Raw genomic sequence first — 24843 nt, 5'->3', positions numbered from 1 at the left:
ACCCAAGTCTCAACTGGGTGGGGCAGAGCTCTCACTTCCCTGGCTGTGAACAAGTGTGCCGGTAGCTGTGCCAGCTGTTGGCAGCCAAGTTGTGACGATAAGGGAAGTCAGCCTGAGACCCAAGGCTGCCCACAGAGTGGGGACAGGATCCAGACCACCGCAGAGAAACGGATCTGCAGCCTGGATTGCATGGTGTCAAAAGCCTTTCTCGTACCTGGACTTTTCTAGGCACTGAACCAATCAATCCCCTTTAGCGTTTCCATCAGCTGAATTATGTTTTCTTCATCTGGAAGCATCTTAGCTGACTCAGTGACCTTCTAGAATTTTCCTTCTGGGTCTACACACTAAACTTCTCCCAAAAGATGTTGTAACCTGCCTCTTACACTTAACAATAAATTGTCAACCTTGGTAACAAAAAGATGGATTTTTAAAGGTTGCACGGTCGCACTGGTTGTCTCAGAATTCATTTGACCCGTTTCATTTGGAGCGGGGCATTTAGATTGCTTCCAGCTTTTCGCCGTTTTCGATAATTAACAGAGAGCCTGTATGAATCTTCACTTGTTTGTCAAGCTATTCCCTTTGGATAAATCCCGAGGAGAGCAGCCGGAGCATCACAGCCTAGGTGTCTTCACTGGGCTTTTCCTGTATCTTGTCAAACGTACTTCACCAGCGGGACAGCTATGTACACTCCACCACCACCTCTTCCTGACACTGCTACCGATGTCGTCCTTGTCCGTCTTTGGTGGCCTGTTGATCAGTGTTTGCTTATTTAAAAAATTACTAAAAAGTCCCATTTTCATCTGTTGACTCACCACTTGTGTTTCCTCTCTGAATATGTCCTTTGCTGTATATATTTAAAACATATACTTAATTATGAAATCAGACTGTCTCCTGGGGTCTTTCACTTCCTCCTTTATAAGCTGTAGCACCATGTGAGCACGTTTTAACACCGTGTCAGACATGGCATACGTTTGGTCCAATTAAAAAATACTGTAAACAATGGAGCATATTTAGGTTGTCAAATTGGTTTTCGTCAGGTGGCCCCTGCCAGAGGTGGGCTGGTGCAGGGGAGGTGCTGAGGTTCCTCCTCTCCCTGGCCAGCTACCTAGGGTCAGGCTCATTGAACAGGCTGGTGTGGCATTTCCAGGCCTCAGGATTGCTTTGGGGGAGGCAGCTGATTCATGCAGGCCAGCAGCGGCGCCCTGTGACCCCGTGGCAGGAGGCGCACAGGTCCACCATGAAGCAGCTTACCTGTCGCTGGAGGCAGCGACTGATATCCTTCGCGGTGCTTGGTTACAATTTTGTTAAATGAAAGGGAATTGGTTAGGGGTTTGTTGTTTAGTCGCTCAGTAGTGTCTGACTCTGCGACCCCACGGACTGTAGCCTGCCAGGCCCCTCTGTCCATGGGATTTTCCAAACCATGGGAGTGGGTTGCCATTTCCTCCTCCAGGGGATCTTTCTGACCCAGGGATCGAATTCATGTCTCCTGTGGTTACCTCATCTCAATTTTGGGGAACAGTTTAAGTTTTGCTTTTAATTCTCAGATGAGTAAGCAAGAAGTGACCCAGGTCATGTTAGCCTTGCCTGTCTTGGAAAATAAGCTAAATTAAGCTTTGCGTGTGTGACTAAACTGTTTTTGTCTGCTCAGGGCATTTTCAAGTCTGGTCTTTGTGTGTGATCTTGCATGTATCTCCTGTGTGTAGGTCTGCGAGTGCCTGATGCATCCACAGGAGACCCTGCACAGCCTTGCAGTCGCCCAGGGGTCCCACTTCACAGCCCAGAAGTGGGTGGAAGTGAGCCCATGGCCACCAGACCCCTGGTCCTACAACATGTTCCCACCACCCAGGGGCTGTGTCCTGACGGAGAATGAAGCCCTGGGCACTGGCCTTTGGAGTGTGGTGTCCGCTCTGCTTGGGAGCTCTGACCCGTGAAGCGGCCTGGATTCCAGAGTGGGAACGCTTCCAGAAAAAGACACAGGCAGAGTCTCACTGCAATTCCAGCTGCGTCTGCTGCCTGCTCACTTTGGGCACGTTGTGCCAGAGACGAGCAGGCAAGGAAAGGGGTCTCCCCCAGACCACTGGGGGAGGGAGGGATGCTCCCGTGTGGTGGGGGAGTGAGGATGCATTTGGCACCTACAGGGATCACTGGGGTGTCTCTCTGCCTTTAACAGCAGGTGGGCAAATGGAGCAGCCCTGGCCTGAAAGGGCGCCCTCGGCCACCAGGCTCCGAATGAAGCCTCCAGGATGAGAGTCAGTCACACCAACAGGTGGTTGATATAGATCAGCAGAGGTGGTTCTGGGGGGAGGGTGGAATCTACAGCGGGTAACGTGGAGGGACAGGACAGTGGCTGCCGAGGCTTCAGGATCACGTCAACCTTCCTCTTGGAAGCTTTTCCAGAAAAGGGGCCACCTGGAATCCTGGAGCCTTCTTCCGAGATGGTGAACTTCTGCGGGGTGAGCAGATCTGAGCGGCGCAAAGGGTGAGCTGGGCGGACTCGAGAGCATCACAGTGCCCAGACTCCCCAGGGACCCGGGCTCTCCCTCCCCTCGGTCGGGGGCAGCCCTCTCAATGCAGACATCTCCGGGGGCCTTCCTTTGGGGTTGGCCCAGGCGCCACTGCAGCCCTCCCAGTTCAACTTCTCCCCAGCAAGCCACCTGCAGGCAAATATGGCTCGCCACCTGCTTGCTGGGGAGCCCCACCTGCGTCACACATTAGGCCACCCCCAACCCCCACCTGCTGTGCATGACGCAGCTTCCTCTGGCTTCAGCAACGATACTCCCTCGGCCTGGAATCTGCCAGGCTCCTTGCCTTCCGTCCCGTCACACCTACTCAACCTGAGACAGCAGCTATAGACCCGTCAGTGGCCCCGACCCCTCCAGGCCTCAGTGAGTGCCGCTCCTTCACTGTTGTTTACAGTTGCCTTCTCCAAGAAAGTGTTTGAGACGGCTCAGCGCGTGGCGGAGTAAGACGTCAGTCATTGTATTTTTATGCTCTCTGAAGAACTTAAACGTGCAAAACGTCATAAAGAATAAAACGAGCAACCGAACGCAGTCCACCTGCCTTAAGAGGCGAAGCATGAAGCGAGGCAGCTGTGAGTCAGCAGGGCCACACTGCGTGCTCAGTCGTGTCCGACTCTGTGACCCCGTGGACTGTAGCCCGCCAGGCTCCTCTGTCCATAAGATTCTCCAGGCAAGAGCACTGGAGTGGGTGGCCACTTCCTCCTCCAGGGGGGCTTCCCAACCCAGGGATCAGACCCACGTGTCTTACTTATGTCTGCAGCACTGCAGGTGGGGTCTTTACCGCTAGCGCCGCCGAGGAAGCCTTACTGAAGTGAGAACTCGCTCAGTCATTTCTGACTGTTTGTGACCCATCATAGTCCTAGGCCAGAATACCGCAGTGGGTAGCCTTTCCCTTCTCCAGGGGACTTTCCCAGCCCAAGGATCAAACCCAGATCTCACACATTGCAGGCAGATTCTTTATCAGCTGAGCCACAAGGGAAGCCCATAAAACAAAGAAGCCTCTATAAATTCCTCAATGATCAAAGTCCCTACCAACACCCACAGGCAACTACTTTTAGCATGGTTTTACTTGCAGGAAAAAAGAAAAAGGCAATTAAATGGTATCATACCACATGCATTTTCAACTTTTTTTCACTCAACATTGCTTGTGAGACCCGTTTATGTTGATGTAACTTTTCATTTTCACTATCACGGAGCATTCTTTGGATAACTGTATAATTGATCAGTTTTCCCCAGCAGCAACGCTGGAATGAACAGTCCTGCCTTTGAACACAGGTGAGTCGCTCTAGGGTACACACCTGGCTTGTAGGATACCAGCAACTCCTAGAAACTGCCAAATGGCTGTCCGGAATTACTGAGTGAATCTGAGCTCCCACCAGCTGCGAATCAGTGCATTCTCACTTATGTGCTGCTCATAAATCCACACGCTCGTTGATTTTGGCACTGACAGATTTTTAAATACTTTGCCATCTGTTAAGTGTGAAATTCTATGTCCCTGGCTTTATGTTTGCCTAAACTTCAGAGACAGGAGGCCTCTTACGTTTGCTGCTGAGACGAACAAAGGCTCACTCGTTCACTCTGCACTCGTCCAGCTCTCCTGGGTGCTGCCTGCACGGGTTCCCTTCTTCGCCTCCACCTTCCCCATCGGCCTTCTTCCAGATACTCCTCGCACATCCATCGCTACCATGGCCCCTGTCTGAACCCATTTCTGGAGACCATCTCTATTCTGACTTCGCTTTTCAATTACTCTGCTCTCGATGCTGATCTATGTCTGAGCACCAGTCTTGGGACTTCACCCTGGCCCATCCTCCCCTGGGTAACCCCGTCTCCTCATCTGGAGATGAGCAGGTCCTCTCACCAACTGCTTGGCTGAGGCCTCAGATCTCAACCTCAGACCCAACGTGTCCTAAAGCAACCATAAACCTGGCGTGCCTTTAGGTCTCCGTTGGCGGCACTAGGAATAGTAATGCTTTGCTCAAACGGTCCTGAAGCCTTCAAGTCAACCTGTTTCTCCCTGTACCTTCCTCCCCTAACACACAGCAGACAGGAAAGCATGAGGTAAGTTATGAGGAGCGACCAAACCCAAATTGTACTAGTTACATCCAACCAGGCGCTGGCTGCTGTTCCCCTTTTTAAATGCTAGTATCTTAGTTTTGGATGTCACCCTGATCATTGATTTGTGCAGTAAGCTATACTGAGTTGGGGAAAATGCTGTTGGTTGGGGGATCCTGACAAGGAGCTGAGCTCTGAGAAAGATCTCTGGGGAGGTTCTGGGGCTGGAAGAGATCCCTGGGGCCTTCCTGAGCCCTGCTAGGTGAGGGTCCCAGGAGGCTTTGTCCAAGAAGGGGTCCCTCCGCATCTGCAGAGGCGTTATCAGGAGCTCTCGAGATCCGCAGAGGCCATGCGCACACAGGATGGTGGGGGGAGTTCCCAAGGCTCTACAGCAGAGGGGCCCTGAGGGTCTCCTGACACTGTCAGCAGGGGGTCCCCAAGGACTCACTGCCACTGCCTCAGGGAGGTGCTATGGCTGTGACAGGAGGGGATCCCTGGAGAGTTCACACGGTCGTCACCCCTTTAACAAACGTTTAGAGCGCGCTTCCTGCTTAGCTCTAACAGTAGAAGACTGGCAGGGCCTTGCAAGCTCCGCGTGAAGGGACATCATCAGCACGCACCCAGTAAGCCTGCAGGGTGGGGACGAGGAGAGCGGGAGCCTTGGTACTGCCAGACGGGACAGGGAACGCGGGTGTCGCAAGGGAACTGAGCGCGCCACTCGGCTCTGCAGGCCCGGGTGGCCTTCCCTGAGGCACTGGTTGCCACAGGATCAATGCACGCATAGCACCTAACAATGTCCTCTGCACAGCAGGGACGAAATCAAGGTTCCTTATCAGCAAGCGAGGAAAACTGAGTCAGAACATAATCAAGAACTGGCCGAGGTCTGCCAACGGGCTCCCCACAGCCATGCTGCAGCTCCAGTCGGAAACCAGGCCCTGAGCTCTCAGGCCAGTCTACAGGCCGATGGAGACCCAATGCAAACCACACAGGTGATTTCAAACGCCCTGCTCAGTTCAGTTCAGTCGCATCCGACTCTTTGCGACCCCATGAATCCCAGCACGCCAGGCCTCCCTGTCCATCATCAACTCCTAGAGTTTACTCAGACTCATGTCCATCGAGGCGGTGATGCCATCCAGCCATCTTATCCTCTGTTGTCCCCTTCTTCTCCTCCCCGCAATCCCTCCCAGCATCAGAGTCTTTTCCAATGAGTCAACTCTTCTCATGAGGTGGCCAAAGTACTGGAGTTTCAGCTTCAACATCAGTCCTTCCAATGAACACCTAGGACTGATCTCCTTTAGGATGGACTGGTTGGATCTCCTTGCAGACAAAGGGACTCTCAAGAGTCTTTTCCAACACCACAGTTCAAAAGCATCAATTTTTCGGCGCTCAGCTTTCTTCATGGTCCAACTCTCACATCCATACGTGACCACTGGAAAAACCACAGCCTTGACTAGACGGACCTTTGTTGGCAAAGCAACGTCTCTTATTTTCAATATGCTATCTAGGTTGGTCATAACTTTCCTTCCAAGGATTAAGCGTCTTTTAATTTCATGGCTGCAATCACCGTCTGCAGTGATTTTGGAGCCCCCCAAAATAAAGTCTGACACTGTTTCCCCATCTATTTACCATGAAGTGATGGGACCAGATGCCATCATCTTAGTTTTCTGAATGTTGAGCTTTCAGTTCAGTTACGTCACTCAGTCGTGTCCGACTCTTTGCGACCCCATGAATTGCAGCATGCCAGGCCTCCCTGTCCATCACCAACTCCTGGAGTTCACTCAAACTCACGTCCATTGAGTCAGTGATGTCATCTAGCCATCTCATCCTCTGTCATCCCCTTCTCCTCCTGCCCCCAATCCCTCCCAGCATCACAGTCTTTTCCAATGAGTCAACTCTTTGCATGAGGTGGCCAAAGTACTGGAGTTTCAGCTTTAGGCCAACTTTTTCACTCTCCTCTTTCACTTATCAGGAGGCTCTTTAGTTCCTCTTCACTTTCTGCCATAAGGGTGGTTAGCTACGTTTAAAAAAAAAAAAGGAAAAAGGAGTGTGAAAATAATTTCAGCAATACATTTTATTGAATCCGACACACACACAAAAACATTACCTCAACGTGTAACCAACATAGACATTAATATCTCCATTCCTTCCTTTGTACTAAGCCCTGAATAGTCATTGGAAGGACTGATGCTGAAGCTGCAACTCCAATACCTCGGCCACCTGATGCGAAGAACTGACTCACCTGAAAAGACCCTGATGCTGGGAAAGACTGAAGGCAGAAGGGGACGACAGAGGATGAGATGGTGGGATGGCATCACCGACTAGATGACCTGCGCTTGAGCTAGCTCCAGGAGTTGGTGATGGACAGGGAGGCGTGCCGTGGTGCGGTCCATGGGGTCGCAAAGAGTCGGACGCGACTGGACTGAACTAAGTCTCTGAAACCGTGAGTGTATTTCACCTGCCCGTTGCCAGGGCCGAGAACCGCCCTTGGTCAGGGCTGAGGTGGGGGAATCTTCCTGCTTCAGGGGCAGCTCTTACTCGGGAAGCCTGGTCCAACCCCCGCCCCTCCTCGGCCATCCTGCCCCCGGCCCAGCGCCTCCAGCCCCCCAGCCCCTCACTCGCCCCGGCTCCACCCCCGCCGCTCTTCCCCGGCTCGGCCCCACCCCCACTGACCCTCACAAAGCCCCTCGCCATGGCTCTCGCCGAGCTGCCCTGACTACTGTAGTCAGCCAGCCACCGGGTGTTTACCGTTCCCGCTCAAGTGCGCGCGACAGTCACACCCTCGACCACCCCCGCGGACGGGTGCCTTCGGTCCCCGCGTTGCTCCGCCCTCTGGTGAGGACCACCGCCCGGCGGGGCTCTCAGGAGAAGACTCCAGGGCCTCTAGACGTCGTGACGAACAAGCAGCCCAACTCGTGTCTCCACGGCACCGCCCCCCGAGGCGCCTTGTAGTGACGTCGGGCGCCCGCGTCGTGCGTCACGCTCTCCGGGGACGGGGGCGGGACTTCCGGGCGTGCGGAAGCACAACTTCCGGAGGGAGGCGGAAGAGCCTCTGGGCTCTACATTTTCGGGGAACCCCGGGGATCGCTGAGGGGGCCGCCAAACGGGGTACAGGAAGGCGCCGCCGCGGAGGGCTGGCCGCCCTCGGGGTGTCGGGGCCGTGGGTCTGAGCGATGAGGAGGGGCCATGGCCAGCGACGGGGCCAGGAAGCAGTTCTGGAAGCGCGGCAGCAGCAAGGTCCCGGGCAGGTGGGTGTGACGGGGCCCGGGTCGGGGTCAGGGGTCAGAGGTCAGGGGGCGCGTCGGCTGCGGGAGGAATCGGGGGTGCGGAGGGGCGATCGGGGTTCCGGGGGGACTGTCCGGGGGCGCGGACCGTGAGGTCTGGGAGGTGGCCGTGGCTGCACGTAGGAGCGAGGCCAGAGGGGAGGCTGTTTGTCCTGAGATCGCCAGGCTGTTTTCTGCGGAGACTCTTCGGGCCGCCGGGGCTGCACATAGGAGCCCCCTCTCCTGGAGCCGCGAGGAGTCGGTGGAGCGCGGAAAGTGGCCGGGTGGCCGTCCCCGCAGGGTGGGTGAGCTTCTGCAGGGGGCGTGGTGGCCTGGACCCACTCGACTGGCTCAGTCTCCTGTGGGGTTTGCTGCCTTTGCTCTGGGCTAGGAAGAGTACTTTGAGGCTCCCTGTGAATTTCCACCATCCCAACTTCCTGGCCTCAAAACCCAACTCCTGTCTTGAGTCAACAGCAGGAAGAAAATTAAAAAAACATTTTTTTTTTTTGAAATAAGTGCCAGCAGTGATCTGGGTGCGCCTTGGAAGCTGTACTGCTCCAAAGTCCTCCTGTAACTGATGTGTGGCCCTGCCCAGCCAGGGCCCCAAGGAAACGGAGACACAACTTGGAAAATGCTTAGGAAGAAATCAACTGCTGGTGAACGCAGACTAGAGAGAAACAAGCTACAGGATTTCTAGACATGGTCCTGTTTGCAAACTAAAAGTCTCAGATACGGAAAATGAAGAATTATGGTCTTAACTCCAAGTAGAATCATGCATGACCATAGTTTATTTTTAAGGCTGCATAATAAGCACTATTATTTGAGTGATAAAATTATAAACTTTGGAATTCACTGTGTCCAATCAGAAAGGCTTAATTTTCAGAGTGGTCTGGGAGTTAGCAGGAGCTGAGTTACTGTATGCCCAGAGCAGCGATTTTTGGACAGGGGTCACTAAAGTTGGCCAAAGACCCTGTTTTACTGTATAGGATGGTCCTTGAAGAACAGTCAGAGGTTTCATCACAACCAATGTCAGGGTCCAAGATGATGTGAAAGCTCTGAAATAGCAGAGAGTAGGAGGGCCTAGTGGTGACAGGAAGAGGTGCTCTACAGCACTGACTCCGAGGAGAAGGAGCCACGTGGCGGAACAGTTTTGTGTGTTGTTGTTAGGTCCTGAGATTTTGGTACCTCCTCAGTCTAAATGGATTCTGATTCTTAACCACCAACTGAGGCAAGAGAGTAATGGAGCTTCTGTGTTAGTTCTAATGGTGAATAAACCTTTGGATCCATAACTGTGTCTCTTGGGTATTTGTCCTTATCTTGGGTTCAGTGGGACTTCCCTGGTGGCTCAGACTGTAAATCATCTGCCTACAACGTGGGAGACCCGGGTTCGATCCCTGGGATGGAAAAACCCTCTGGAGAAGGAAGTGGCAACCCACTCCAGTACTCTTGCCTGGAAAATCCCATGGATGGAGGAGCCTGATAAGCTACAGTCCACAGGGTCGCAAAGAGTCAGACATGACTGAGCGACTTCACTTTACTTTTTTTTTTAATTTTACTTTGGGTTCAATAAGGTCCCTCCCAAAATTCAGATCTGCGGAACCTGTGCGTCTGACTTTATGTGGAAACAAGGTATTTTGCAGATGGAATTGAGTTAAAATGAGAAACGAGGCCATTCTGGATTAGGGAGAGCACGAGTCCAATGGCTGGTGTCCTCAGGGGAAGAGGGAAATTTGCACCCAGAGAGATAGGTGTAGGGAGGTTGGCACGGATGGTGGAGGCAGATTGAAGCCATGCCTTTACAAACCAGGGAAGCTGCGGATTCCCGGCAGCCAGTAGATGCTAGAAGAGGTAGGGAGGAATCCTTTCCCAGAGCCTTGGGAGAGGCGGGGCCCCGCCGGACCATGACTTTGGGCTTCTGGCCCCCAGCCCTGGGGCAGAATGTCCCTGGGGTCTCCACTGTCTCCAGCCGGCGGGTCTGGGGCGCCTGGCTGCGGCGGCCACGGGAGCCTGCCGCTGTCCTCGGGTTTCTTCTGTGATTCCTGCATCGCCAGAGACCGCCTGGCCTGTTCTGGGGTTTTGAGTCTGCGCTGTGCAGAGGCACTGTTGAGAGCAGCTCCCTGAGATCATTCCAGACTCAGAGTGGGGTCTGTGAGCTGCCGCGGCCGGCACCATGGAGGCCGGCCCGTGAGGGGAGGCCTGCAGGGCCACCGCGGGCCCTGTGCCTCCTGCGGCTTCGCCTCTGGCGGCGCTGCTGTTTTGGGCGGGAGGAGCTTTCGGGGGTTTGCGGCTCCCCGTCAGCAGGTGGCCCTCCCTTGGGGGTCGCGGGCCGTGCACTGCTTCACCTGCCCAAGCGCCGCGTGGCCAGTTCCCCGCCGATTCTAGCCGCTGTGTCGGCTCTTGTGAATGGGCCCTGTAATTAGCTTTTTTTTTGAGTGTGGGCCCCAACTCAGAAACCTGAAGGTGGAAGAATACACCCACCACAAAATACAGAACGGTTAAAGGCTCTTTGTACCGCACAGCCCTTTATGATGAACAGCTCCTTGACAGCAGTGGCTGATGTTCATCTTGCCGTCACCGTTTGCCAGGCCCTCTTCCTACCACTCTGAACACGTTTGTCTCCCTGGTGGTTTATTTCATTTTAAAAAGCCTTTATTGAATTTGTTACAATATTGCTCCTGTTTTATGTTTTTTTTGGCCAAGAGACATGTGGGATCTTAGTTCCCCGACCAGGGATCGAGTTTGCATCCCCTGCGTCGGGAGGTGGAGACTTGACCACTGGACTGCCGGGGAAGTCCCTCGCTGGTGTTTCAGAATTTATAAAACGCCCTCTGTCCTCCAAGCACACTCTGGGCCTCGCTGAGGGAGGTGTGGTGGTTTTCCCGGAAATGCCGTGCAGAGAAGCCTCTGTGTTTTTGCAGGACGCACAAGGCCCTTTATGACCTGAGCCCGCTGAGCCGCGCGTCTCCCGCCCCTCCCTGCTCTTCGCTTTGCCCTCAGTGGTGCTGAGGGGCTTGTGGATCCCTTGCTGTGCGATGCCTCTGTCAGCTTCATGCTTTTGTAGCTGACCAGAATGTTCTTTTCCTCCCTTCCCTCTCCTTTGCCTGGCTTTTTTTTTTAAGGATTTTGAAAAACTCATTTCCAGTGTGCCTCCCGGTGAAGCCTGGCCTGTTTTCACATGGTCTGGACTAAAGTGCCCCTTTGTGCATCACACTCAGTGTTGTTGCAAAGTGCTTGCTTTCTCCACCAGCCAGTGGGCTCTGCGTGTTTAGGGAGTGGTCCTTACTCATCCTTGCATTGTTACTGCGAAATCAGTTAAGCGGTGGTTGATCTGAACTGTTTCCTAGATGAGCCTGGAGAGAACCGGTGATTTGGCCAAGGTCTTATGCCGCGTGCGCTGGTCTCGCTGGGAGATCCCCCTCTTCTGTGCACACTCTGGGCCTTAGGTTGTGTGTTTGGCTGGTGGTTCCTTAGAAACTTCTCTTCTGGATGAAGGATGGGAAGATGTCTGACTCGGGACTGGGTGGTCCAGGTTGCAGCCATCTCTCTGACCTTCTCCTTGGCCCTGTTGCTCTGGGCCGCGTGTCTTCCTGTGTGACCTAGGAGCTGCACTCGACCGTAGTGCCTGTGACCTCCAGGAGGATATTTGCTTGGCCGAGCCCTGATCTCTTAGATGAGGAGGAGAGGGGCCTCTTGGACCCGTTCTGAGAGCCTGATAACTTACTGATTCAACAAATATTTATTTAACCCGTATTAACGTGCGAGTCACGGTTCCAGGTACTAGAGATGCATCCGTGAACAAAATAGAGCAGAACCTGGGCTCACAGCGGAGTGGGGGAGGCGGAGAGTGATGCGTTAAGGAGCGCATTAACTGTCCAGCGATGGCTGGAGTCCAGACAAAGGGAAGAGGGGCAGACGGCTGGGAGGCAGGGAGGTCTCGGGACGATGTGAGCCGGGTGAGCCCTCCCGGAGCAGGTGACATCTGAGCAAGGTCTGCAGCAGGTGCGGGAACAGGCCTCGGGGGCGGCCGGGAAAGAGTGGTCCTGGCAGAGGGGTGAGCACGTGCAGAGGCCCTGGTTTGGGGGCGACGCTCATGTGTGTGTGAGGGGGAAGTGCAGGGGTGTGCGACCATCGCTGAGGGCAGGGCTCAGGGGGGACAGTCATGGGGCGTGAGGCCTGGAGGCGGGGCTCATGGTTGCGGCAAGGACAGAGGCTCTCGGTTTCTCCTTCTGAGCGAGGGGCCTTCGGAGGACTCTGCCCGAGGCGTGGCCTGGCCTCCGTGCCGTGTCGTGGGTGGACTGGAGGCTGAGAGGCCAGGCTGGCAGTTAGGAGGGGCAGGGCCGCCGCTTTTGCCATTGGCCTTGGTGTTCTTGCCACACTTAACGTTAAATGCCATGACAAGACCATCGCACGCGGGTGTGAGAACACACGCTGCCCTTCGGCGTGGCCCCCTCGCATGCCGGGTGGCGTGCGCTCTGCTGACTGTGCAGGGCAACGTCTGTAGGTGGGGGGTGGCGCTCAGGGCCCCCACCGCGGGTGGAAAGGCTGCGGCGCTCTGGTGGGGCCAGGCCGGGAGACGGTTCAGCGTCCTTGTTCTGGTGGCCGTCAGCTTTCAGTGCTCAGGGCCACGAGGGGGCCCTGAGTGAGCGGGCCAGCTGGCTCTGCTGTCGCCCCACTGGCCACCGCAGATGCAGGGAGCAGTGTTGAGCGGGGAGCATCTTCCGTGCGCCAGGGACCGCGCTGAGCAGAGGGACGTGGGCCTCGGGGGTGAGCACCAGATGCACAGTCTGCAGGGTCACCCGGCTGCAGCCTGGCGATGGGTGCAGGACAGCGGGCTCTGCGTCCACAGAATGCCACGGCCCCCGGCAGAGTTCTTGTCTAAGCAGGGACCCGGGGCTGGAGGGGCCAGCCTGCCTCGTGGAGGTGCGGGTCAGGGTCAGAGCATTGCTATAGGGAGACTCGGCAGCAGAAGTGAGGAGGGGGTGAGTGGGGCCTGGAGAGGACTTGGGTCCTGGTCCCCATCACTGAGCGGTGAGGCCCCATCGTCCTCCCGAGAGCAGGCTCAGGGCCTAGGCTGTGACAGGCCTCGCAGGGGTCCCTGATGGACGGGGTGCTGGGGGTTGGGGTGACCCCTAGGGTTCTGGCCTCAGGGGGTGCGTGTGGTTGGCAGAATGATTCCCCCCCCGCACCAAAATGTCCACATCCTCCTCTCCAGAGCTTGTGAAGCGTCGGTTCCGTGGCAGAGGGGAATCAGGGTCGTAGGTGGAATTACGGTCGCTCATCAGCTGCCCTTTAGATGGAGAAGTTGTCCTGGAGCATCCAGGGGACCCACTGTAGTCCCAGCAGCTCTTAAAGGCATCGGAGATGGGGCACGTGGCTCCGTCTGATCTGCGGTTGCTGGCTTTGAGGATGCAGGAGGGGGCCCCGAGGCAGGGCTCGTGGGGGCCTCTAGGAGCCGGGGGCTGCCTCTGCCTTTGACCAGAAGGAAGATGGGGACCTTGGTCCTGCACCTGCTTGAAACTGAGTTCTACCGACAAGCCCGGTGAGTGGGAGATGGGTCTCCCAGGGTCGCCTCCAGAATGACTTTAGTCTTGGGGGACCCGTGCCGGCCTCCGACCTCCAGTGCTTTCGGATGACGGGTGTGTGTCGTAAGGCAGCAAGTTTGTGGTCATTTGTTCCTGCAGCCACAGGAAAGCCCCGTGGGGGTGGTCAAGGAGATGTGCTGGAAAGGCTAGGCGGTCTGGGCCCTCGCTGGTAACCTCTGCAAAGCGTCTTCAGTCCTCAGGGCCTGGGACTGAGCTGGGAGGGGTCTTCTGTGTCCTCTGGGGTCCAGGAACTACGGGGAGGCCCTGCCTGTCTCCTCAGGGGTTCTCAGCTGCTGTCTCCCAGCCCTGCGGCCTGTGTTTTCAGAAACCGGGGTGGTTTTCTTGCTGTGCTTTCAGAGCGGCTGTTGGGACCATCTGTTCCTGTTTTCCTGTCACGGGGAGCCTGGGAGTCTGTGCTCTGGTAGCAACTTTGAGTTTTAGGGGAGTGGATTTCTCTGGCCCGCCCCCCCGAGGTGAGTGGAGGCGGTCTTGCTCTGATGAGCGCCGTGGACACACCTGAGGGTGGGCTTCTGCTAAATATTCAGTTTTCCAGTCGTCCTGTTTTATGTTATTAAATGACTTTTATTTTGTCTGGAGACATTTTGAAAAAGTTAAGTTTAAAGTGAAATTCCAACCCCCCCCACCGCCCTTACATTTCTGTTTAATGTAGGAAATCTGGACCCTTAGGGGTTAATTTTTAGATGAGTACAAAGGTGACTTAAAGAAAAATAAATCCCTGATGATTTTGGACTTATTCTTTGTTTTTTAAACTTTTTAAAAACAAGAGCTGGAGGAACTGTTTCTCTCCTCTGAGCGTTGTGAAGGCGCGCGGAGGTTGTGGGTGGAGATGAACAGGCCAGGTGCCGGGCCTGTGTCTCCCCACATCTCGCTTCTCTGCCCCCATCGGGGCGGCCCCAGCTGGCTGAGAGCAGCTCAGACGAGGAGGGCTTGGTGACCTGGGCTGGGAGTGACACCTGCCCTCACCGTGCCCTCTGCGGCCGCTCCGTCTTCCCTGCCCCCGGGCTTGCCCGCTCCTCTGTTGAACACAGGCCACGTGAGGACTGGCCCGTGGGCTCTCTGGGTGCAGTGGGGTCCCAGCCTCAGAGAGGCTGGCTGCACAGGGGATGCTCGGCTGGAGGAGTGCCCGGGACCGAGCACCTGGCCCTCCCTCGGGAGGAGTCGGGGGTAGTGGCTGGGAACCGCGTCTGCAGGCAGGTGTTGGCTCTGTGCCCCGGGGGGTGGCAGAGCTGTGGACGGAGTGCCGCCTCCCTGCAGCGCGCACTCCTGGAGCGCCTTCTCTGCTGGGCGGTGGTCCTCAGGGCAGCGGGATGCTGTGCGGTCCATGATGGCCTGGCTCCAGGCTGGGGCTGGGACCTGGTCTCTTGCCCGCTGACTTCCTCTCTCCAGGGTGGGAGTCTCCCTCAGTTCTCCAGGGGTGAGGGGGCAGCTTCTAGACCACCCCCTCCTCGACAGAAGGCAGGCAGAGAATCAGGAGGCACTGAGGGACGGGCAGCCTGGGCTTTTCCATTCCGGGGCCGCGCCCAGGGAACCTGGGTGCTGAGTGCCCTTCCTCCTGTTCCCTCTCTCTGATGCTGGTTCCTCTTTGGGGGGATTCCAGCCCAAGTGCTGCAGGTGAGGGGGTGCGTGGAGCTGTTGGTGAGTCTAGTTTAGAACAGTCATGGGTCCTCTTGCCAGAGTCACGAGAACTCAGGGCTGAGGCTCCTGTGATCACAAGCGTGGCCGGGCATGGGGCCCCGGGGCAGCCCCTCCGGGCACCAGCTGGCTTGGGACTCAGGCCTCTCGGCCGAGGGCACAGCCCTTTCTGGCCATGCTGCCCCTTGTGTTCCTGGGCTCCAGACTGCATTAGTGCCCTGATCGCTGTGGGCCCGTCCCTGGGTGCCCCTCCGCCTCTGGGGTCTGCAGCTCACTGGACCCAGCAGAGGACGGCGGTGGCCCTGCGGTGCTCTGCGCCCTTGCGCTTGAGCGTGCTGTGGGGTCAGACCACTCCGCTCCGCGCTCCTCAGATGCGCCCGTGGCCACATCCGCCTTCCCCTGCTCCCTCGCACTCCTCGGGTTTGCCCCGAGCCTTCTTCCCGTGAACATTTTTGCTAGCCTCGGAGACACAGTGTGGGCAGCAGAGGGACAGAAGAGGCCCTGGGTGGTGTGGGTGAGGGGGTGGCGAGCAGGCCAGGGTGGGTCGGCCCCCAGCACGAGGAGTCCGAGTGTCCCCTGAGGGCCGCACACCGACCCGGCAGACGGGAGGCGCGGAAGAGCTGCCTGACAGCCCTGGAGGCCTGGGCGTTGCTCCCTGGTGGGGATGGCAGCCTGGGGTGGGCGTAGACATGGGGGCGGGGTTTGGAGGTCCTGGTGGACCTGGAGACTCACTTAACGAGGTGGGCTTCCAGGAGGCGGCGAGGGTGGTCTCTGGGTCGGTGTTCTTGGAGAGGACGTCTCAGAAGGAGTGAGTGTGGGGCGCTAGACCCTGCAGGTGGGTCCCAGGGGGAGCCAGGAGCCGCTGGTTGGCAGGAAGTTGCTCAGGCGGGCGAGCCTGATGCCTTTCACCCGTGTGCCTGCAGAGGGTGATGTCCTGGCAGGGACGGGACACCACGGATGGGTGTGAGGCCTGGTGGTGGGGGCAAGGCTGATTTTTGTGACAGACCCTTTAACGTGAGGTGGCGCGTGTGTGCTCGAGAGCCGGAGGTGGTTCAGCCTGGAGGCAGCTGTGTGCGTGTTCACGGGAGATGGGTGTGCTTTCTCGCGCTGGGAAGAAGGTGGGTGCAGCGTGGGACTTTGGGGAGCACAGAGGAGTTGGGATCGTCCAGATGGGCTGGCCGGAGACCGGAGAGGTGAGAGGGCGCAGTGCGAGCCTGGAGCAAAGTCGGGAGGAGTGGGGAGGAGGGAGGTGGTGACGGCCGGCTGCTGGGCTGGCCTTTCCCCTGTTGATTTCAGAAGGCTTCCCCTCCGCGCCCCTGTTCATCCGTCTTTTCTTGGTGCTGCATGGTGTATAGGGATCGTAGTTCCTCTCCGACGTGGTGGGCTTCCAGGAGGCGGCGAGGGTGGTCGAACCGTGTGTTGGGAGCTCCGAGTCGTGCCCGTTGGCCACTAGGGAAGCCCCCGGAGTTGTTTTTATTTCTGATTTGGAATTCTGGCTGCGGTGGGTCTTCGCTGCACTTGCACATTCTCGTGGCGGGCGGGGGCTGCTCTCACTGCAGTGAGTGTGCCCCTCGTGGCGGTGGCGTCTCTTGTTGGGGAGCGCGGGCTCTGGGCACGTGGGCTTCCGTCGAGGCAGGTCCCGGGCTCAGAGCACAGGCTCAGTGGTTGGGGTGCTCGGGCTTAGTTGCCCCATGGCCTGTGGGATCTTCCTGGACCAGAGATCGAACCCACGTCTCCTGCATTGGCAGGCAGATTCTTTACCACTGAGCCACCAGGGAAGCCCCTTCTTGCTTTTTTATTGAGACATAATTAACATATTAGTTCCAGGTGTGTAACGTAAGGATTCAGTATACGTATAGGTTACCAGATGGCCCAGTGGGTCTGGTTAACGTCCATCACCACGCAGTTGCAGACTTTTTCCTTGTGACGAGAACCTGTGAGGTTTACCCTTAGCAGCTTCCAGGTCTGCAGTCGAGCCCTCCTGAGTCCAGCGCACGCTGCGCCGTCCTGGACTGGCGGGTCCTGTCCCTGCCGACCCCTTCACCCCTTGCGCGCCCCGCCCTCCCCTGGGCCACACCACAGAGGCTGTGCTCTGTGAGTACATCCCGTTGCTGTTTTCTTTCGATTGAAGCACAGTCGGTTTCCAGTACTGTATTTCATACACTGGTTTTTCACGGGGAAGAAACTTCTTTACTGTCAACATAAAGGGAGGGACGAGTTTATTGTAAGAGCCCTCATTTCTAAGGTGTATTGGAGCCATCCATGAAGTGGCTTGCTGGCTGGCTCAGTAGCTGCCCATCTGTCGGCTCCCGGGCCCCCAGGAGTGTCACGGGACGAACGCAGTCCCTTTTGTGGGGAGCTGGTGGCTGGGCGGGGACAGGAGGTGCCTGAGAGCTTACGGGACTGGGCGGCTGTCCCCGCTGAGTGGCAGGCGTGGGTGCTGATGGTGGGACAACCTGGAGCCCTCCGGTGTGGGTCCTGGCGGGCCACGTGGGCCTGCACGCGACTCTGGGCAGAGGGGTGGTGGAGCTGTGAGCTGTCGTCATAACGGGCTCGGTGCATTTGCCTCTGAAGCCCTCTAAAGTTAATTTCCTTGGAAAACTTGCTCCTTCTGAGCATATTCTCTAAATCTGGGGAGCATGGCTGTGGTTGGAATGAGCCTGATGGTAAATCAGTCACTAGTTTAGTTCATGTTTCAGAAAACTGCTACTGAGCCCAGAGAAGACCCTGCGTGATGGCTCTGCTCGCGGAGGAGGGGTTGATGAGCTGTAAACCGGGTCACCGCACGGTTTGCCTGCTTACTCCATGAATCTGGAATATAGAAGGCAGCTAATCGTAGATGTGGCCGTGTAATTTTTCATTTATTTTATGATGCTCAGGTCACCGCGTCTTGAGTTTATTCCTTTTCCTTTTATTTCCTCTCACTGTTCATCATGTCATTCATGGCTGTCTTCACCCTCTGTGCTCTTCAGCCTTTAATTGACAAAAGCAAGAGGCTGTTCTGGTGCTGTCTCGTCAGTTCTGTCTCAAGGCCGGGGCCTTGGGGTAGGGGGACCAAGTTCAGACCAGAAAGGAGTCTGCTGGGATGCGCAGGAGGGAATCGCCTTGTCACGCCGCGAGGCCTGCCGCCATCGGCTGGCCCCTCCTGCCTGCTGCCTTCAGCCCTGTCTGCTGAGGCTCGTCTTTTCCCTTCTCCTCCTGTGTCCGTGTACCTGGAGCAGCACCCCTGGCGTCTTGGCAGTGCCAGCCGGGCCGGCCTGGAGCAGGTGCTCAGCGGGGCATGTTGAGCGACTCGACAGGGGCGGCCTCTAGGTGGCTCATGACCGGCTGAGACGGCGCTGTTGCATGGCGCTCTCTAGACGGACATGAAGGCCGCTCCCAGGGCAGGGTGTCCCCGGGCAGGCCCTCAGACAGCCCTTAGTCGGTCTGTCTGGATCTGGAGGCTGCGCTGGGTGTCTGCTGCGGAGCGGGGGCTCCTCTCGTTGCAGAGCACAGGCGCTGGGACGCGCGCGCGTTGGTAGCTGTGGAGCCCCTTCCTCGTGGGGTCTTCCTGGACCAGGGATCCAGCCAGTATCCCCTGCATTGGCAGGTGGATTCCCAACCACTGAGCCACCGGGAAAGACCCTGACTGAGGTTTTCAAAAAAGCTTTCCTGACCCAAGCTGTGGAGAAGGCAGTGGCACCCCACTCCAGTCCTCTTGCCTGGAAAATCCTATGGACGGGGGAGCCTGGTAGGCTGCAGTCCATGGGGTCGCTAGGAGTCGGGCATGACTGAGCAACTTCACTTTCATGCATTGGAGAAGGAAATGGCAACCCACTCCAGTGTTCTTGCCTGGAGAATCCCAGGGACGGGGAGCCTGGTGGGCTTCCGTCTGTTGGGTCGCCCAGAGTTGGACACGACTGAAGCGACTTAGCAGCAGCAGCAGTAGCAGCAGACCCAAGCTGTAAAGGCAGCTGGGACGGACCCTGGGAAGTGGGGGCTTGGCCCCGGGGCCTGTCTCTTTCAGACATTTGGCGTCAGCCCAGGTCTCCAGCCTGTCCTCCTCTGGGCCCCGTCCACCCGGGAGCGCCCCTTGTGCTTTAAACCTCAGCTCTTCCCGTTCCGTCGTCTGTCTGCTCCTCTAGTGGGGGTGCTTTAGCGACACCTCCTGTGCCTCACGCAGAAGAGGTGACCTTTACGGGGCCGTGGGGCTCTCGTGGGGGCACTTCTGGCTGGGGTCCTTTTCAGGGCGCAGCGGGCACCTCTCTGCCAGCTTTCCCTGCCCTGCCCTGTGCCGTCCTCTATCTAGACCCTGCCCTCTCGCCTGTCCGGGAGCCTCGGTTACATCACAGGCTTGGCACCTGGAACCTTCATCAGTCCTTCATTTCTTCTTCCCTCTGCGAGTCCTTCTTGGGTGCTCAGGATGTTTGTGGTCCTTGGGATGTTGACAAATGGGACCCAGAAAACACCACTCCTGGTCCTCACTGTTGCCTGCTGGTAACAAGTTAGTCCTTTTCAAGTTTCATTAAAAAGATATTTTATTTGCCTGCCCTGGGTCTTAGTTGTGGCCTGCAGGATCTTCGGTGCTGCCTGAGGGATCTTTGTTGCTATATGCAAACTTTTAGTTAGGGTGTGTGGGTCTGTTCCCACCAGGAGCTTCCCTGGGGGCTCTGACGGTAAAGGACCCCCCAGCAGTGCAGGAGACCCAGTTAGATCCTGGGTTGGGAAGATCCCCTGGAGAAGGGAATGACTACCCACTGCAGTGTCTGCCTGCCTGGAGAATTCCATGAACAGAGGAGCCTGGCGGGCTGCAGTCCATGGGGTCTCAAAAAAGTTGGACACGACTTAGTGACTAACATTTTGTGTGTGTATTCAACTCTTCGCTGTCACGTTAGAGAGATTTCCCCATCTTGATTCGTGTGGCTGTGGTTCCTTCATGGTTGCTGTGGCTGGTATTCTATTATATGCATATATTTTAGTTTTTAAAATTTATTATTCAGTTGGTAAGAAAAATCTAGATGTCCGTTAACATTTTTTTCTATCTGTGGCATTACGGTCATTGCTGAGCCTGTCTCCCTTATGTGCTTGTGCGATGATATCTGCAGTGTGTAGCTGGCAGTGGAATTAGGTCACGTTGATCTGCATTTTATAAGGAATCACTAGGGTTCAGTGAACTACTTCAGTGTTTTAAAGCAGTATAGTCTATTAAAAAGTTTATGGGTTAATATATCTATTAAAGGAAGATTTCATTACCTGAAATGAGGTGGGTATGTTAGTTGCCACTTAACTCTTTAAAAAGGGCTTTCGCTGAAGCCTGTTTTTCTTTTTCACGATGCGAGACCAAACAGAAATGTAGTTTTAATAAAATAAAGTGAGGTTGCTTTTGGCCTGAGCTTGGACTTTGCTGGAGTGTTTTCTGCTCAGTGATCACAGGTGTTTTCCCGCCAAGAGTTAGTGGGTTTCCTGATGTCCTGGAGGGGTGGGGCCTGCAGTAGGGGTCAGTGCTCGGACTTCCGGGAACAGGACCTGCAGGGTGTGGGCCGCAGGCAGAACTGGCTGCCGCGAAGAGCCGTGTGAGCGCAGTGGGGCGCCACGGAAGAGTGCCGGTGTCCGGGTGAAGGCTGGCTGCTGATGTTGGTAAACGCCGCCTGTTGGCCAGTTTGCAGCGTGCACAGCGCTGTCACCAAGGTTATCTCCTTGTGTACACATTCTTATTCCCGTTTCCTGGATGAGGAAGCAGAAGCTCTGAGCAGTTACTTGCTTAGCACTCTTACCAGCTTGTAAGTGTTGGGTCTTGAACCCAGATCTTTGGATTCTGAAAACTGGAAACTTTGGCCGTGGAAATTTCAGACGGGACCACAACAGATGGGTGGCGCTTGGCCTGGGCAGGCTGAGACTGTTTTTGGCAAAAAACAGAGAAGGCTCGGGGGTGTCACTGTGGAGTCTTGAAGGGGGGGCCTGAGTCCCTCAGGCATCTAGCAGTTGGTGCAGGCCATCAGCTGGGACCCCCACCAGCGCTGGTAGGCCTGTGACACACACAGGGCTCTGTCCTCTTCTGCCAGGAGAGGGTGTCAGGGTCTGCAGACCGAGGAGGGAGCTCTCCCCCGACACCAGATCTGCTGGCGCCTCCATTCTGGGCTTCCCAGCCTGCATAACCATCAGATCTTGTTATTTATAAGCTGCTCAGTGCATGGCGTTTGTTACAGCAGCCTGAGTGGACTGGGGCAGTGGGGTGGGCTTTTCCAAGCATCGTTCTCAGAGCAGAGCCCTCCGTAAGGATAAAGTATCGTTCTCAGAGCAGAGCTCTCCGTAAGGATAAAAGTGTGATGTAGCTGTTACTGTTTAGTCGCACAGTTGTGTCTGACTCTTTGTGACCCCATGGACTGTACCCCACCAGGCGTCTCTGTCCACGGGATTTTCCTGGACAAGAATACTGGAGTGGGTTGCCATTTCCGTCTCCAGGGGATCATCCTGGACCAGGGATCAAATCCACATTCTCCTGCATGGACAGGTGGGTTCTTTACCACTGAGCTGCCAGGCAAGCCCAGAAGTGTGACGACTTAACCTTTAAGGCTCCCACATGCCAGGAAAATAGATTTGCTACCGATGTGAGTTTCCTATTGCGGCAGAAGCAAGTAACCACAAGTCTCTTGGCTTATAACAACACACATTTATTACCTTACAGTTCTGGAGGTCAAGTCTGCATAAGGCCTCCCTGGGTTAACACCAAGGTGTTGGCAGGGCTTTCTGGAGCCTTTAGGGGAGAAGCTGTCTCCTTCCCTCTTCAGCTTCTCAAGGCTGCCTGCACTCCTTGACTACAGCCCGCTTTGTGCGCATTCACAGCCGGCCACGCAGCCTCACTCCCAGCGTTCCTCCTCGGTCACGGCCCCCTGACCGTGGGTGGGGACGTCTTCCTCTTGAGGACTTTGAGGAGATCGAACCCACCTGGATGATGCAGGCTGCCCTCCCAGGCGTGTGCCCCTAGCCGCATCTGCAGGGGCCCCTCTGCCGTGTCGTTCCCGAGTCTAAGCTCATACTGCTCGCTGCTCGACAGGCCAGTAATCCAGACGGGTCGCTGGGACAAGGAACAGTCACTTGAATTGGAAAGCCAGCAAACCGAGAAGATGGTGGGTTCCTGCTCCAAAGAACCATCGGGCCTGAGCTAGAATTTGGGGCTCCTTTTATACGGAAAAAGGAGGGGACAAAGTCAGACACTTCCTGGTTCCCATCAGCCTCATCAGGGGGTATGTGAAATTTCTTCCTCCTGCAGCTGTTCACAAGTGGGCCTGGTCAGGAGGGTCCCTGGGAGGCAGGGTCCCCAGACACGGGCCATTATGTATAGTTGAAGCTTCTTGGCAACGGCCCTTTGGTAATTATCTTGTGAGAGAACAGACTCTCTCCTGTTACCGCCCGACTGTCCGCGTCCCTCCCACACCCCCGTGGGTAGAGGAGCAAAGGCCATTCTGCTGAACAGAGGAGACGAGTCCGCCGTAGGTTCTCTAGTCAGTCCCTTTAATCTACAGCTGTGTGAACCAGTGAAACCTCTTGGCACTTTGTCTAATTTGTAGTTGAACTTTGGAGGTTTTGCTTCCAGTTCCTGATACATACCCTCAATTCCTGTGCTGTTTGTTGGGACACAATTACACAGGTTGGTCGCCGCTTCCCCATCTACAGTGGGATTGCTGTCTGCTCATGGGCGGGCGGGCCTGTTGCAGGCGGCCTCGGGGCTCGTGTAGAACCTGTAGAGCCCGGCCTTTTAAAGTGATTCGCAACCACCAGGCCTTCTGGCACTTAGACTCTGCTGTCTCTGCAGACAGCTGGAGTGGCTTAACCATACAGCATTCTAAAGGGGCTTCATTTAAGCCTGCTTCTGGGAGCCCCTGACCTGCAGCAGGCAGTTGGCAAGGGCTTATCCCAAGTTAAATGTCTCTCGAAATTTTAGCGGCGTTCCTTTTCAAGGTGTGATTGGTTTTCTGTTTTTTCCTGTTGACTGTGGTCTCCCGGATGTGAGTTGTTTCAGCGCCTTGATGCGGCAGGGGATGATTTCTCCAAGGAAGGCGTTAAGCACCGCAGACTGCCTCCAGACGGGATATACTTCTCCCCTCCCTGCAGGTGTCCACAAGCCCTAGCGGGTATCTGCAATGTTACCGTGCGAGGCACGTGGGTCAGGCCCGTCTCTCGGTCTTCGGTGGCAGGCTCCTCTGTGTTGAGTCTGGCGAGGTCTGACGGTGGTCTCTGGGTTTTGCTTAAGATCCTGGGGGAAAGAGCTCTGTCTGCTTTTCTGGGATTTTCACGAGCTCCATCTGTAGGCTTAAAGTGTGTTCTGGTGGGACTCTGATGTCAAGCTGTTCTGGTGAAAACTCCGGGGTGACATCTGTCAGGAGTTAATCAGCTCACTCCCCATGTCAGCGTCTCTGGGCTCCCGTGGGGGTGAGGTGCCTCAAGGCCAAGGGAGCCCCTGGGCCTCTTCCATGGGCGTCTCTCTGTTAACTCCGTGTGAGAGGCTCTCATCTTTAATTGTTCTCCTTCTGTTTTAGCAGAGGGCGATCTGTTCTCCAGTGCTCCTCCTCCTCACAGTGGGCACACTGTTCCAGTGGGACTGACTTCTTTTTAGAGTTACCGCCTTCCAAAAATCCAGTGTGGCTGCCAAAAAGTGGCTTTTTGTTTTGCATTTCTCTTTTGTTGTTCCCTGTTGAATACTTTATAAAAGCAACATCTACCAGTTGAGAAGGGTTCATGCCAAATGTACCATCTGATTTTTGCAGCTTCCTCCTGGTATCCGAGGCAGTTTGCCCCAGAAGGTCAGATTGACCATTCATATATTTTCAGGGCCTTGGGCTCTGCTTTAGTATGATGTCTGTAGGCCCAATAAATTCTTTGCAAAAGTTCAGCGCGGTCTTCATTTGTTTCACTGAAGTTCTTGAGCATGGTTCTAACTCTTTTGCTTTGGTTTCCTTTCTGAGCCCTGCCAAGAAGCACTGATAAGTGAGGATGCAGTAGGGGCCCCTTCCCTCGCTGGCCCCCAGTGTGCTTCAGCTCTGGGTGCTGCCGAGTGGCCCTTGGGTGTAGTGGACCCTCCTCATAAGGAGGGTTGTGATCTTCCCAATTAAAGAAGTCTGGGAAAGCCAACTGGCTGGTGCTTTGCATTTAAGCCCCTACGAGGTAATGATGTAAGGGGAAATCGCCCTGCCCGGGGAGTGACTCCTGGCTCACATTAGACGCCCTGTTGGCTCTTAGATGGGGATACTCCACCAAGTGCCTGCTCCCTAGAAACTAACACAGGATTTTCTAACTGGCCCTCATGGGGGCCTGGAGTCCTGGGCCCCAGGGTCAGGAACTGGGGCTGGGTAGAAACGGAAGGGGTGAAAAGGGCGGGTATACTGGCGTAACAGCCAGAGCGGCTGGGACGTCTGCTCAGCCAGAGCAGTCACGGTTTGAAGCACCAGGCCCTCACTCATTCCCTTCCTTCTATTTTCCCTGGTGTAATGGCACAAATGGCTTGCACTTAACGGTCATCATCCTTCCCTGCTTTTTCACAGAACCTCATAGACTCATTCAGAAGCCACGGTAAAACCACAGGTAGCAGTGAACAGAAACTTGATTACTCCTGTGACAGACGACCAAGATAATCAGATTATGACTGATGTGATTTGCCAGGAGACCAGGATGTGAGGAGTTCCACGTAATTTCTAGAATGTGCATTTAAATAACATTTACCCGTATGATACAGCCTAAGAAAATGTTTGCCCGTACGATGTGTGCTAAGGGTGTTTTATCACCACTTGCTTGAGAGTGCCT

At 55.7% G+C, this 24843-nt stretch overlaps 1 protein-coding gene across 1 annotated transcript in view; it reads left to right on the top strand.

Annotated features, from left to right (window-relative positions):
• Window positions 1-7589: 7589 nt before the first annotated feature.
• Window positions 7590-24843, top strand: part of TBC1D22A (TBC1 domain family member 22A) — a 213453-nt gene continuing 196199 nt past the window's right edge. Inside the window, exon 1 of the mRNA XM_040233357.1 lies at window positions 7590-7816. Coding sequence (XP_040089291.1) covers window positions 7755-7816 — 62 coding nt within the window. The 5' untranslated portion in view covers window positions 7590-7754. The remainder of the gene's footprint in view (window positions 7817-24843) is intronic.

The sequence above is a fragment of the Oryx dammah genome, unplaced genomic scaffold (assembly GCF_014754425.2).
Source record: "Oryx dammah isolate SB20612 unplaced genomic scaffold, SCBI_Odam_1.1 HiC_scaffold_29, whole genome shotgun sequence".
Taxonomy (NCBI): Eukaryota; Metazoa; Chordata; class Mammalia; order Artiodactyla; family Bovidae; genus Oryx; species Oryx dammah.
The sequence above is the reverse complement of the archived record's forward strand: the minus strand, read 5'-3'. Positions and strand labels throughout refer to the sequence as shown.